This window comes from Morus notabilis, unplaced genomic scaffold, assembly GCF_000414095.1.
Source record: "Morus notabilis unplaced genomic scaffold, ASM41409v2 Scaffold10, whole genome shotgun sequence".
Classification (NCBI taxonomy): domain Eukaryota; kingdom Viridiplantae; phylum Streptophyta; class Magnoliopsida; order Rosales; family Moraceae; genus Morus; species Morus notabilis.
The window spans coordinates 102,542-116,052 of NW_010358328.1; the positions used below are offsets into that span (position 1 = coordinate 102,542).

The window sequence follows — 13,511 nt, forward strand, 5'->3', positions numbered from 1 at the left end:
TGCTCTGACACAAAAGTTTGCTCCGAATGGAGGTTACTCCAAATGAAGAAGTTGCTCCAGCAGGTGAGCTTGGCGAAAAGAAAGTGGGAAGGAGGCATGCCTGACACGAAGAACGGCTCCGTTAGGCGTACTTAGGTTCAAGAAAATGCTCCATCAGACATACTTGACATGAAGAACGACTCATTAGGCACATATGGACGCGAATGAAGCTCCGTTGAAGTCAAACCAGCGAGTTTCAAGCTTAGGCAAGTGCGGAAACTTCCAAGGCATGGACATTGAGTTTTTGGGCTTTTGAAAGGGCGAAAGGAAGGCTTTTTTGAAAAATCTCCGTACCCATTTATATTTAATTCGATTAATTTTGAAAACCCCCAAGCGAGATTCAAACCGGATCGTATAAAACGATAAACATGCCTACCTAATCACACATAGTCCACCAAACTACGAACCACATGAGTTCTCTAAGTTGGTTTGGGTCTATGAAGCAAGCCCAGTAGCGTCACGAGATGAAAGGATTTGGGCCTAGACTGTCGAATGAGCCTAGTACAAAATTGGGTAACAACAATACGCTTTTGACTACTATAATTATTTGAATAAAATAGATATTAATCAAGAGTAAAGGGTAAAAATAGGGGCGTACAAAAATAACTGCAAACAACTCTAACCTCCCAATTTGGCCTGTGTCGCCTTTTATCGGCGGCTTCATGTCACAATCCACCTATTTTTGGGCAGTGCGGTTACGATCCACACTTATAGACAGGCTGTTACATTTGGCATAATTTTAAGCTGTTTCAAATCGCCCTGCCCGTCTATCATACATGCATGTATATATATTTTTTTATGGAATTTATATGGTGAATGTTGACTCTTTATTTGGTTTAACATTTTATGATGTAGATTTCAAACTTAATTTATTTGAATATAACTTCTTAGAAACTTGTGCAATTCAGTTATGTATGCTATGATTGATTTCATTTTATTAGCTTCCATTAACTATGTATCTACAAGTACCTTTTGCATGTGAATATGTGTATGTGTTTTCCTCAAACTCTTACATATTATAAGCTTTAAGACTTTACGCTAAGAAGTGATCTCAAATAATTATTATTTTTATGTTCTTTAGTAATTAGTTAACAACATTACATTTTCATTTTTTTTCGCTTTAGATCAACAGTTTGAGGAAAATGAGTATACCTTTGTACAATATTTAGTTGTTCTTTTTTAATCCATAAAAATGAATTTAAATGCCTATACAATATGTATACTTACATATATAAGTAGCTAAGTTTATAATAAAAGGTTTAATTTCTAATTCAATAATTCAAAAACAATAAGTACTAAATCCATACCGCCCAACAAGCCGCCTAATGTACTCGTCTAAAAAACCGCCGAATCCGCCTGAGACTTAGGCAGTTATGGATTGAATTTTTCAAAAACCGCCAAGAAAAAAAGCCACTCAAACCGTCCACACCTACCGCCATGCACCCTTAAGTAAAATATTTAGACTCATACACTCTAAGGAGGATTTATCTTTTTTTTAATCATGTTCTCCAATTAAAACGTTTCTGCAAGGGCACAGTTTAACTAGTGTGTGTGAATATATATAGGAATTGTCTTCAATCCAGTACTGAATTAGAGCAGCACATGTATATATTTTTTAAAAATATGTATATTTCTTTTTAAAACATATATAATATGTGAAGACATTTATAATTTATCTAAACACATGATAAAAAATACACATTTTAAAAAAAAATATACCTCCAATCTCATACCGGATTAGAGACTTTATATATATATATATATATATATATATATATATGCTGTGAAGAATGAAGGCCAAGTAAAGGACCCTTCAAAAAAAAAATGAAAGAGGACCAAGTAAAGGGTACCTCAAAAATCAGCACAACCCCATCTGTCTCTTTCAATCTATAATAAATAACCAAAAAAATAAAAATAAAAAATAAAAATAAAAAGAAAAATCAAAGAGGTACACGTCACAAAACGGCCCCACCTATATTCGGGAAAAGATCAAAACACAAAAAATAAAATAAGGAAATAAATAAAATAATAAAAAAAGGGAATTACAAAGAAAATGTGCATAGAAAAAGAAAACCTGCTCTTATTTAAGGAGGTGTCCCTGCTCTCTGTGCATTGCATTTCATGCCAAAAACAGAGAGAATAGAGAACCAGCTTCAGCCTTCAGATATATATGCACATACAATTACACAATACACGTCACTCTCTCTCTCTCTCTCTCTCTCCTGATTTTTCTCCTTTTTGGGTTTCAATGTACAATAGTTCAATTCTTTAATGTTCAAAAGTCACCGTAATCAAACCGATACCGCATTCCGATAACTGGCTTGAGTTTCTTGGGAAGGTCAACATGCAAGAAGCCCGCCATTAAAAGCTTCATTTTGATCAAACGCCGTCACTGTTTCGTTTCTTAATTGTCTTAAGATTCTTGCGATGAGGAACGATGAGCAAAGCCGGTCACTGTTTGGGATTTCGCTTTCTGACAGACCCAAATGGAAGCAATTCCTCTTGTGCTCTTCTGGATTCTTCTTCGGCTACCTTATCAATGGCATCTGCGAGGTATTCGCGCCTCTCTCTCTCTCTCTCTCTCTGTTTTCTGTTTGGTTTCCGGGAAAATAATCTGAATGAGCTGACTTCTTGTTTTCTTTCCTTCTTTCTCGTTTGATTAGCATGGAATAATACGTTTAAGCTTTTAGCTTTCTGGCAAAAATGACTTCTTTATTTAATTCTTCTCTGGAAAAAATAAAAATAAATTGCCCCGGTTTTATTCTTTGTTTGATTGCAAAGAAAAAGAAAATATTGAATCCTATGATCTGGTGGGTACTGGGACCACCCACTCAATTTATTTGTTTTTTAATCTGTTTGCCTTTTGAGCTCTAAGAAATATTGCTTTTATTAAAATTCTTTTTAGATGGAATAACTTGTAGTGTAGAAGTCTAGATGATACTAATTACTTCATTTCAGGAATCAAGTATTTTTTTTATTTTGGGTATATCCCAATAACTAATTATTTCTTTTTGTCTAATTTTCAGGAATATGTGTATAACAGGCTTCAATTTAGGTAAGTACAGCAAATGGGAAATTTTTTTCTCATTTTTTTTTCTTTCCTAATGCTTGATTTTGGTTTTAAACTTGTGGCCTATTTGTGTTAATGATGAATTTCTTGTTCCAGTTATGGTTGGTACTTCACATTTGTTCAAGGATTTGTGTATATTTTCCTCATTTACCTTCAAGGATTCAGCACCAAGCAAATGGTAAACCCATGGAAGACTTATGTGAAGCTCTCGGCTGTTTTAATGGGTTCTCATGGCCTCACCAAAGGTTCCTTGGCTTTCCTCAACTACCCCGCACAGCTTATGTTCAAGTCAACAAAGGTAAATCACATTACATTATTATTATTATTATTATTACTATTATTATTATTATGATTATTACTATTATTATTATTATTATTACTATTATTATTATTATTATTTGCATAAAATTAAATGCAAGTATCCAAGGCACAAATATAATTTGGTATGAAATTAATTTTGGAAGTCATTTTTTTTTTCTTTTTTGTTTTGAAGAGAATGTCTGATTGGTCCTTTAAATTTTGAACTCTGAGATTTGTTACTACAAAGTTGTCAATGGAATTGAGTTTAAGTCACAGATGTATCTTATCGTATTATTTCTCGGAAACACGCCCATCATTTTAAACAATGATTGAGTTGTTAATTAATTTTGGTGTTCCAGGTTTTGCCTGTGATGATAATGGGGGCGTTTATACCCGGTTTGAGGAGGAAATACCCACCACATGAATATATTTCTGCAGTTCTTTTGGTTGTGGGTTTGATCCTTTTCACCTTAGCCGACGCACAAACATCTCCTAACTTCAGTGTTATTGGTGTTCTGATGGTATCCGGTGCTCTAATCATGGATTCCTTTCTGGGTAATTTGCAAGAAGCAATCTTCACCTTGAATCCTGAGACTACTCAGGTGATGATCTCTCTATTCATCTCCTCTTGTTATGTCTTCGTGTTATAGAATGTGAATCAGCTTTCTACATATCCCTGCTGGTAGTGCGTGTTTTTAAGCGTTAGATCCGACTAAAATTACAATGAAATGACAAAAGTACGCTAAACTGTGAAAATTTGTTCACATGGTTCAAAATAGTGTGATAACAATCAGGATATTTGGGAACTCTCATAAAATGTGAAAGAAAAAGAGGTTTTCCTGGAAAATTGGTGATGACTTGATAATGACGTTTTTATTCTATGCACAGACCGAAATGCTGTTTTGTTCTACTGTTGTGGGTCTGCCATTCTTGATCCCACCCATGCTTTTAACTGGAGAACTATTCAAAGCATGGAATTCTTGCTCTCAGGTACTTTTTTTAAAAATAGAATAGATTAATTCCTCTCATTTTTCTCGAGCTTTACAGATGTTTTTATTTTTTATTTTAATTTTTCTCACTTCCACATGTCTCACGCTTTCTCTAAAAGACATTTTTTGTGTCGTTTACACAGCATCCTTACGTGTATGGTGTGTTAGTCTTTGAAGCCATGGCCACGTTTATCGGTCAAGTCTCTGTCCTCTCTCTTATTGCCCTTTTTGGTGCTGCAAACACAGCCATGGTATGGTACATTCTATTCTATCCCATACAGTTTGTTTGTTTTTTGTTTTTTCTTGCACTGCCCACTCTTTAATTTATGCACAAATGGATAAATTAATTTGTGTCATACAACTTTATGAATTTCACATCAATGGACTTCAAAAGATTCTATTATTATCTTTAGTTATTTAGTGCTAAAGTTACCTTGTCCCTTTTTCTTGCAACTGTGCCACTTTAGAAAACAGTAAAACATCCTAGTATTTTACCTTTTTAGTATGGTGGTAGTAGTCGTGCATATTGAACACGTTACATTGGTGTCTCATAGCATTGTTCTACATAAAAGTTAAATTATTTAAAGTTGTGGGAGACTATATGAAGCAATAGACCCCACATAAGGTGGTTCTAAACATTTTTGAACTATTTTGTATTTCTTTTGCGCACCCGAATAAGATTACTTGTGTGGATACGAGGGTTTAGAAGTTTTCAAAATTTCCACTGAATTTTTTTCATATTTGGACAGGTGACAACGGCAAGGAAGGCTGTAACATTACTATTGTCATACATGATTTTCACAAAGCCATTGACTGAGCAGCATGGGACTGGGCTTTTGCTGATTGGCATGGGAATTACATTGAAGCTCTTGCCTGATAACAAGCCCACCCAGAAGTCTTCTTCAAATTCACATGCTAAGCTTTCAAAACCATCAACCAGTCAAGAGATCGGAATCCAACTACAAAATGTAAGAGATCATGATGATGAAGAGAAAAGGCCATTAGTCTGAAGTTTAAAACAAAGTGTCTCCTCTCCATTGGCAGTTCATTGGCAGTTCATTCATATTGTTCAATATGAAGAAAAGGCCATTGGTAGTTCATTCATTTTGTTCAATACTTCTTTCTAGCAAAATAGAAACTGTAATCCTGAATAATGCTTGCAGATGGAATCTTTTCCCTTTGTTTTTTGTTTTTTAATTCTTTGTACTAGGTTAATTAACTGGGATAAGAGTTCCTGAACACAGGACTTCCCAGAAAGACAGAAGTCGCTGTTCTGTGGGGCCGGTGGTCCATTGTTAAGTGCTTTGGCCATTGGAAGTTTTTTGTTTTTAGTTTTTTTTTTTTTTTTTTTTTGTTTTTTTTTTGTTTTTTTTTTTTTCCTGATAATCAAGTTGGAACTTCATTTTCATGAAAAGGAAATACATATATTTCTTCTTAGCTCTCTCCTTTTTCCATATATTATGTTATTCCTTGTTTGTGCCGCCACAATTTTTATATTCAAGAGATATAATCGAATTTGTCATAGGGGAAAAAAGGAATGAAAATAACATATGACCACTGTCCCTTTTTCTTTTTTTACAAAGATTAATAACTTATATTGTTACAGAAAGATTCACTCTTTGAAGAATTGAGATAAAAGAAAAAGAAGTAGAGAGCTTTTTATTGAAGTCACACAATGAAGCCAAGTAGCAAACATATACAAAAACCAACAGAGTTTTATTGGCACGTGGCAAACAAGTCCCATGCATGATGACACCTTGATCAGCCCTTTCATCTCTGTTTACCTTTTCAATGTCTTAATGTGTGTAACTGTCAAAAACAGTTTTTTGGACCATAAGAGCAATAAAATTGAATTACACATAAGGAATTGAGGAAACCCAAAAAACAAAAAAAGGAAAAAGGAAATTAAGAAGGGCAGAGATTAGCAGCTGTAGCAGAGAGTGTCTAATTCAGGAAGAGGGAAGAGACATTGAAAGCAGCAGCAGCCGCAGAAGAAGACCAAAAGAGCCATGGAAAGAAGACCATGTCAAGAGTGTTGTGTATGGTGGGCTTGACGCCATTGTCACTTGTTTCTCTCTCATCGCTTCCATTTCTGCCACCAGACTTTCCTCTGGTATATATTACAATTTATAATATCAAATATTTGACAGATTGTGGTTAGAAGTACAAGTTAAAATTTTATTACTAGCTTGTACGCATTTTCTAAAAGGTGACTTTTATATAGCTTTTGCCATTATTGCGTTTTAATGTTCACAAATGCACGTTACTTTAGTTAGAGGACGTTTGGTTGGAGTATTCAAATTATGTGATTCGAATCATTTTTGATGTATGTGAATTTTTTATGAGAAAAAATACTGTAACGAATCATGATTCATGATTCGAATTAGGGAACGAATTCCTCTACTAAACATAAAATTATTAGGAGTGGCTTTAAATTAAGCCCAATATATTCTTTTGTTATTGGGCTTAGGGCCATGTATTTATCTTATTTACCTATCAATTAGGTGCTGCCGACTGTGTTTTTGGGAGCATATATATGTATGCTAGCGACGTGAACTTGAGAGGACAGAGCCTCACGTTCACAAAGCCGTAAGAGTATATAGAGCAGCCGCATTGATACACAAGTTTTTCTCCTTTGCTTCTTTAAACGAGATTTAGTCAGAGATTTATCTCTTTGATATTTGGTATTCTTGCTTGCTTTTGACTTGAGAGATTTTGAGTGTATTCGGGATTTTGGTGGTGAGAGATTTTTGATAGGTTTTTGTAATCTGTTTTGGTTATAGTGGAATTTCTTCGTCATTTCTGTTCGTGAACGTAGGCTAAAAATCGAACCACGTTAAATACTTTTGCCTCTTGAATATATTATTCATATTTTGTTTTGAATCCGTTGAATTTGGCGTTTGGCACAACAACTGGTATCAGAGCTTTAGTTTATTTGTCAAATTATTTTGGGATTTATGACCTCCACAATGACGACAAAGTATGAAATTGCAAAATTCAATGGGAAGAAGAATTTCAGTTTTTGGCGTGTCAAGATGCGAGCCCTATTAGTTCAGCAAGGGTTGCTTAAGGCGCTAAACGGCAAGGAGACATTACTGGCAATGTTATTAGAAGATGCGAAAGAAGACCTCTTAGAAAGGGCACATAGTGCTATTCAGCTGTCGTTGGCAGACGAGGTGTTGTGTGAGGTTATTGACGAGACTACTGCTGTTGGGTTGTGGCTTAAGCTTGAAAGTCTGTATATGACTAAGTCTCTCACCAATCGGATCTATCTAAAACAACGTTTGTACACTCTTCGCATGTTAGAAGGTACATCTATTCAAAGTCATCTTGATGAATATAATAGAATTATTCTAGATTTGAAAAATATACATGTGAAAATTGATGACGAGGATCATGCATTAAGTTTGTTATGTTCTTTACCTCGTTTGTATGAGCACTTTGTTGATACTATGTTATATGGTAGAGACACTATTTCTTTGGAAGATGTTAAGGCGTCTTTGAATTCCAAAGAACTGAAGAAAAAGGTGTCTGAAAATTGGGATAAAAATCAATCAGGTGCATTGGTTGTTAGAGGTAGAGAAATTGATAAAGGCAAAAACAAAAATAGAGGAAAGTCTAAAAATAGAAAAGGCAACTGCAACTATTGTCACCAACCAGGGCATTGGAAAGTTGATTGCCCAAAGCTCAAGGGAAATAAGAAAATTGGTGAAGAAGCATGAGCTAATATTGTTGAGTATTTTGAAGATGATGATTATGTCCTATCTGTGCCTAGTGATTGCGTAGAAAATTCTTAGATTCTTGATTCTGGATGTTCTCAACATATGTGCCCAAATAGAGATTGGTTTATTGACTACTAGTCTATTGATGTGGGTGTTGTCTTATGGGGAATAATATGTCCTGTAGAGCTGCAGGTGTTGGAATGGTCAAAATTAAGATGTTTGATGACAGAGTTACGACTTTGACTAATGTTAGACATGTGCCAGATTTGAAGAAAAGTCTTGTTTCTTTGGGGACTCTCGACTCACAAGGTTATAGGTGTTCTGTTGAAGGTGGAGTTCTGAGAGTTAGTAAAGGAGCTTTTGCGGTGATTAAGGGAGAGTTGCATAACGGGCTCTATTTTCTACAGGGTAGTACAGTTGTTATTGCTACCGCGGTCTCATCTTGCTTAGATCCAGATTTTAGGATCACTCGTTCATGGCATTTGCATTCGGGTCATGTGAGTGACGTGGGGATGTCAGTTTTGACATTTGTTGATGACTATGATGGTGTGCAATTTGGTGAGAGTTACAGCTTCTGCGAGAGGAAGATAGTGAGACACCGCACTATTTGGAATTTGCCACAGTAGTTGTTAGTTGCAGATAGTATGAATTCAGCTCTCTTGGGAAAAGCTTGCTGTTTGCTTTCTAAGTTTGGTTTTCCAACCTGTTTTTTAGTTAGATCTCCATCAACTGCATTTGGATTGAAGACTTCGTTTGAGGTACGGCTTGGTTGCTCTGTTGATTTTGTTTTAAGATTTGGTTGTTCTATTTGTGCTCATGTGAATGATGGTAAACTTGAGCGAATGACAAAGACATTCCTGGGATTTGAGTTTGGGGTGAACGGTTATTGGTTGTGGTTTGTTGAGCCAAAATCACCAAGTTTGGTAAATCACAGAGTTGATGATTTTGCCATCCTATTTGAAGACAAAGAATTAGTAGTTGCAGATAAAAATCCCGGTGTTTGTGAGCAGGTGGAGCTTGATTATCTGATTTGTATTGCATTAGTTGTGACAAGTTCGGTGATTAAGTTGGTTACTGTTTGGAAGTTTAAGTGTCGCTTGGACTTATTTGGTGTTGCAAATTAGAATTAGTCCTACGGGGTTTTGGAAGAGATGGTGGAGGAATTTCATTATTTGGGCTTAGGCTTAATTTTCGTCAATGTGGAGATGGTTGAGAGTGGCTTTAAATTAAGCCCAATATATTGTCTTTTGTTATTGGGCCTAGGGCCCATGTATTTCTCTTACTATTAATTAGGTGTTGTCGACTTTGTGTTTTTGGGAGCTTGTATATGTATGCTAGCGACATGAACGTGAGAGGACAGAGCCACAAGAGTGTATAGGGCAGCCGCACAATTTGGTTATTCCATTGATACACAAGTTTCTCTCTTTTGCTTCTTTGAGCGAGATTTAATCAGAGATTTATCTCTTTGATATTTGGTATTCTTGCTTTTAACTTGAGAGATTTTGAGTGTATTTGGGATTTAGGTGGTGAGAGATTTTTATAGCCTTTTATAATCTCTTTTGGTTATAGAGGAATTCTTTCGCCGTTTCTGTTCGTGGACGTAGGCTCAAAGCTGAATCACGTTAAATCTTTTTATCTCTTGAATTTTTCTATTATTCATATTTTGTTTTGAATCATAATTCGTATATATATATATATATATTTCACTTTCTTACTTTTTTTCTTGGTTAATTCTCTTTGTTTGATTCAAGATTATATATATATATATATATATATATAGTGTAATTACATTTAACTTATTCTTTTTAGGGCTAATCTTTTAAGAGCGTATTATTCTCTTATATCAGTTTGAGTTTCTCACCTCATAATTGAAAAAATGTGAAGTCGCAATGATAAAAAAAAAAAGTCAATCAAAATCAGTGCTTATCTTCAAAATATTTTTATTTTTATGTATTATAAAAAAGTAATCAATACTTTACTTTTTTTTTTTTTCCTTTATTTGAAGTTTGAGTTTCTCATTTGATTTTTTTGAAAACACGAATAGAGAATTTTTCATTTTGAAAAGGGGTACTATGTTGGATATTTTTAAGAAAAAATTGTCTTCGTTTTTACAATATCTTTTCAAATTAGATACTCTAAAACTTGACTATATAAACCTTTAAAATGTGACGAATGTTTTGAGAAGCTAAAATGTTGAGAGAGAGAGAGAGAGAGAGAGGGAGCGCTAATATATAGTTGGGTCCTTCACAATTATATCTCTATCGAAGCAAACAAACGTGTAGACACACAAACAAACAAACAAACGAACGAACCAGCAAGCAACAAAATTACTAATAAAAGCAATGAATACGAAACTACGTTGATCTTTTTGTCGTTTTCTTGACCATATAAACCTTTAAAATGTGACGAATGTTTTGAGAAGCTAAAATGTTGAGAGAGAGAGAGAGAGAGAGAGAGCTAAGATATAGTTGGGTCCTTCACAATTATATCTCTATCGAAGCAAACAAAGGTGTAGACACACAAACAAACAAACGAACCAGCAAGCAACAAAATTACTAATAAAAGCAATGAATACGAAACTACGTTGATCTTTTTGTCGTTTTATTCTATAATTCATCATCTATAAAAAGAAGGGGGTAAAAGGACAAGATAGAGAAGAAGTGGTGAACCGGTGGTGGGGAAGGGTAAGGCTCTAAAATTAAAGGAAAAAGAATATTTATTGGGGTACAGCTTGTTTAAATAGACAAAAACTTTGGAAACTGGCGCACTAATTTTGCTAATAAAGGAAAATTTTGCTTTCGCTCTGTGATTTTTATGTTTGTCATATGATTCCTCATTTCCTACATTCCAGTTGTTTGTCGTTGACTTCACATAAATTTTCATTATAAAGTTTTCTATATAGGCATATTTTCAATATAATCTGAACCTTGTAAGAAGTTACATAATTAATTATGATATTCAATTATGTAACTAAACAATTACATAGTAGATATTGGCACGGGGTCGCATAGTTTTAATTTTTTGAGAAGATACGACAAAGTTAAATAATGAGTACACATACACGATAATGTATGTTAACATACTTTATAAGTATATCTAAGTACATGTCATACCATTTATTTCAGCCATTTGTTGATAGTGACATATAAATGATAAAAATGAGGAAGAATGTGTGTTATTCATACGAACCTAATTAGGTGAAATTCTCTAAGGAAATGTACTATGTTAGAGCTAGACGTGGCATACTTGATTTCACATGTTGAGATCATCAATTCTATGTTAGATCCCCAAGAGGCATAGTGATGCAACAATTTTATTATTTTGAATCCATGTTATATGCTTTCAATAAGACTTGCATACAAACGAACATATGCAATATCATGCAACATATTATCGGTGTAAAATATTGTCGGGCAACTTTTGGGTTAGACTCTTATAACAGTACTTTTCATTGGTTGGCATAGTGGATACGTTGGTGCTTGGGTTTGCAAATTTGGTCACAGATGGGATTTCGATGGGGTTTGGGGATTTTGTGTCTAGCAGCACCGAGAGATATGCCACTGCCATAGAAAGGGCTGTGACTGAATGGGATGTTACTTATCATAAGTGCTTTTTAGAGTTTCTACATTTGAGGAAATTTATTAAAATATATCCCATGTATTTTTGAGTTTATTCTGAAAGTATATATCGTTCATTTTGGACATTATCAAGTATAGTGAGTATCAAATGTCTACTTTGATTCACTCAAATTTGACTATTGTAAATACCAAAGTATCTTTCAAAGAAAAGTACGCTTAAAAGAATCTCAACACACATCCATAATCCCTACAAAAATTCCACTCTTAGGACGCTGTTTTTCTTTTATTCCTTAAAACTTTTGGATTTTTATTTCTTTTTTCTCTTTAAGGGCATCTTTGTGATTGCATTAGTAAAAATTGAGTCCGGGGCATGAATTTGATACATAGCTAAATGTTCTGGTATATGTTTGGTGTGGTACTCTAGACGGTATTTATACTTCTGCTTTAAAAAAAAAAAAAAGATGGTATAAATTTCCCGAACAGACCAATAATATACAACATTCTCAGCAAGCAAAAAACAACAGTCGAATTCATGAAAGAACAGTACAAATACTGAATATGCCTTCGACTAATTTTAGTTGGTTAATACTGAGAATTTGCCTCCAATGTCGTAGATTGTGAGCATATTTGCCAAATACGAGGACATTTTGGTGGGTGAAAAGATGATGGCTGACAAAGGAATGCCCCCTCCAGATAAAGCAGTAGAAAAGCCATGAAAGAACGGCCTTCTCACCTTTGCAGCCTTCGTTCTCTTCGGCAGCGTCCCTTTGCTGTCTTTTATCATTCTTATCCCGTTTACTGAAGATGAGTCGGTAAAGTTTTTTGGTGCATGTTTGCTCTCTGCACTCGCCTTGGCATTTCTCGTCATAGTCAAGGCGAGAATCGCGGGCCAAAATTATGCATTCTCGGTGGTCATGACTCTCTTTAATGGAGCAATGGCCGCAGCTGCTGCTTATTCCTTGGGATGGACACTTAAAAACGTGGGAGGACTATGAGTAAGATCGAAGAGAGAGGAGCAAAGATGGCCAAAACTTTGATTTTCTGGAGATCCTTTTTGGGGCTATGTATGTTTGATATCCGTCATTTTTCGAGGGATCCGAGCCGAACTCTCATTCTGTGATGTTGATGCTTGAGATGATAGATTATTGGGTTTTCTTTAATATGAGTTCAGTGTTTGTGAGGTTGATGATATTCTACTTCAAAATTTGATAGTTAAGATCTCTCATGGTTAATTGTTTATAGGTTCTTATGTGGTATTCATAAATTTAATTCAACCTGGTGCAAATAGAAGGGATAAAGAGGTAAGTAACACATTCTTTAAAAATGTTTTTGAAGTAAAATTTAACACATTTTTAAAATGATTGAAGTAAATAGCATAAATTTTTATTTTTGAAAAACAATTGAAGTAAATAGTATAAATATTTATTTTTGAAAAAAGTATGGTATCTCTACCATTTTTACTTAAAAACATTAAAAAATAAGAAAAATATGCCGCCAAAAATATAATGGTTTTACATTATATCATCGCCATCTTTGTTCGTTTTAAAATTATATTAGAATAATCTCTGAAGATATTATCTAAGATATTTCTTAATAAATTAAGTGGCATAAATATTAAATTTATTTTATGGTGTGTTATGAATATAAAGGATGACTCTTTTTAGTGGCATTTTAATTAGCTCTTCCTGGAATGTTTTGGGCTTACAGTATTCTATGTACGATATTTTTTTAATTAATTAAGTGGTATAAAAATATTAAATTTATTTTATTGGGTGATGAATATAAAGGATGACTCTTTTTAGTGGCATTTTAA

General features: G+C 34.3%; 1 protein-coding gene and 1 pseudogene across 1 annotated transcript; both read left to right on the top strand.

The window, feature by feature from the left end:
* The first annotated feature begins 2,143 nt into the window (after nucleotides 1-2,143).
* On the top strand, nucleotides 2,144-5,710 carry LOC21387461 (UDP-galactose/UDP-glucose transporter 4). Its single transcript, XM_024161835.1, has 7 exons — nucleotides 2,144-2,592; nucleotides 3,066-3,094; nucleotides 3,206-3,407; nucleotides 3,769-4,011; nucleotides 4,298-4,399; nucleotides 4,542-4,649; nucleotides 5,148-5,710. The coding sequence occupies exons 1-7, from the start codon at nucleotides 2,467-2,469 to the stop codon at nucleotides 5,406-5,408; spliced, it is 1,071 nt and encodes a 356-aa protein (XP_024017603.1). The 5' UTR covers nucleotides 2,144-2,466; the 3' UTR covers nucleotides 5,409-5,710.
* A 430-nt stretch (nucleotides 5,711-6,140) lies between these two features.
* Nucleotides 6,141-12,693, top strand: LOC21387462 (annotated as a pseudogene).
* Nucleotides 12,694-13,511: the final 818 nt, after the last annotated feature.

Excerpts from the sequence above, each read along its gene's own strand:
- LOC21387461 (XM_024161835.1), top strand. The coding sequence starts at position 2,467 with ATGAGGAACGATGAGCAAAGCCGGTCACTGTTTGGGATTTCGCTTTCT. Across the intron at positions 4,012-4,297 it reads TGAATCCTGAGACTACTCAG|ACCGAAATGCTGTTTTGTTC; the intron begins GTGATGATCTCT and ends TTCTATGCACAG. Across the intron at positions 4,650-5,147 it reads GTGCTGCAAACACAGCCATG|GTGACAACGGCAAGGAAGGC; the intron begins GTATGGTACATT and ends ATATTTGGACAG.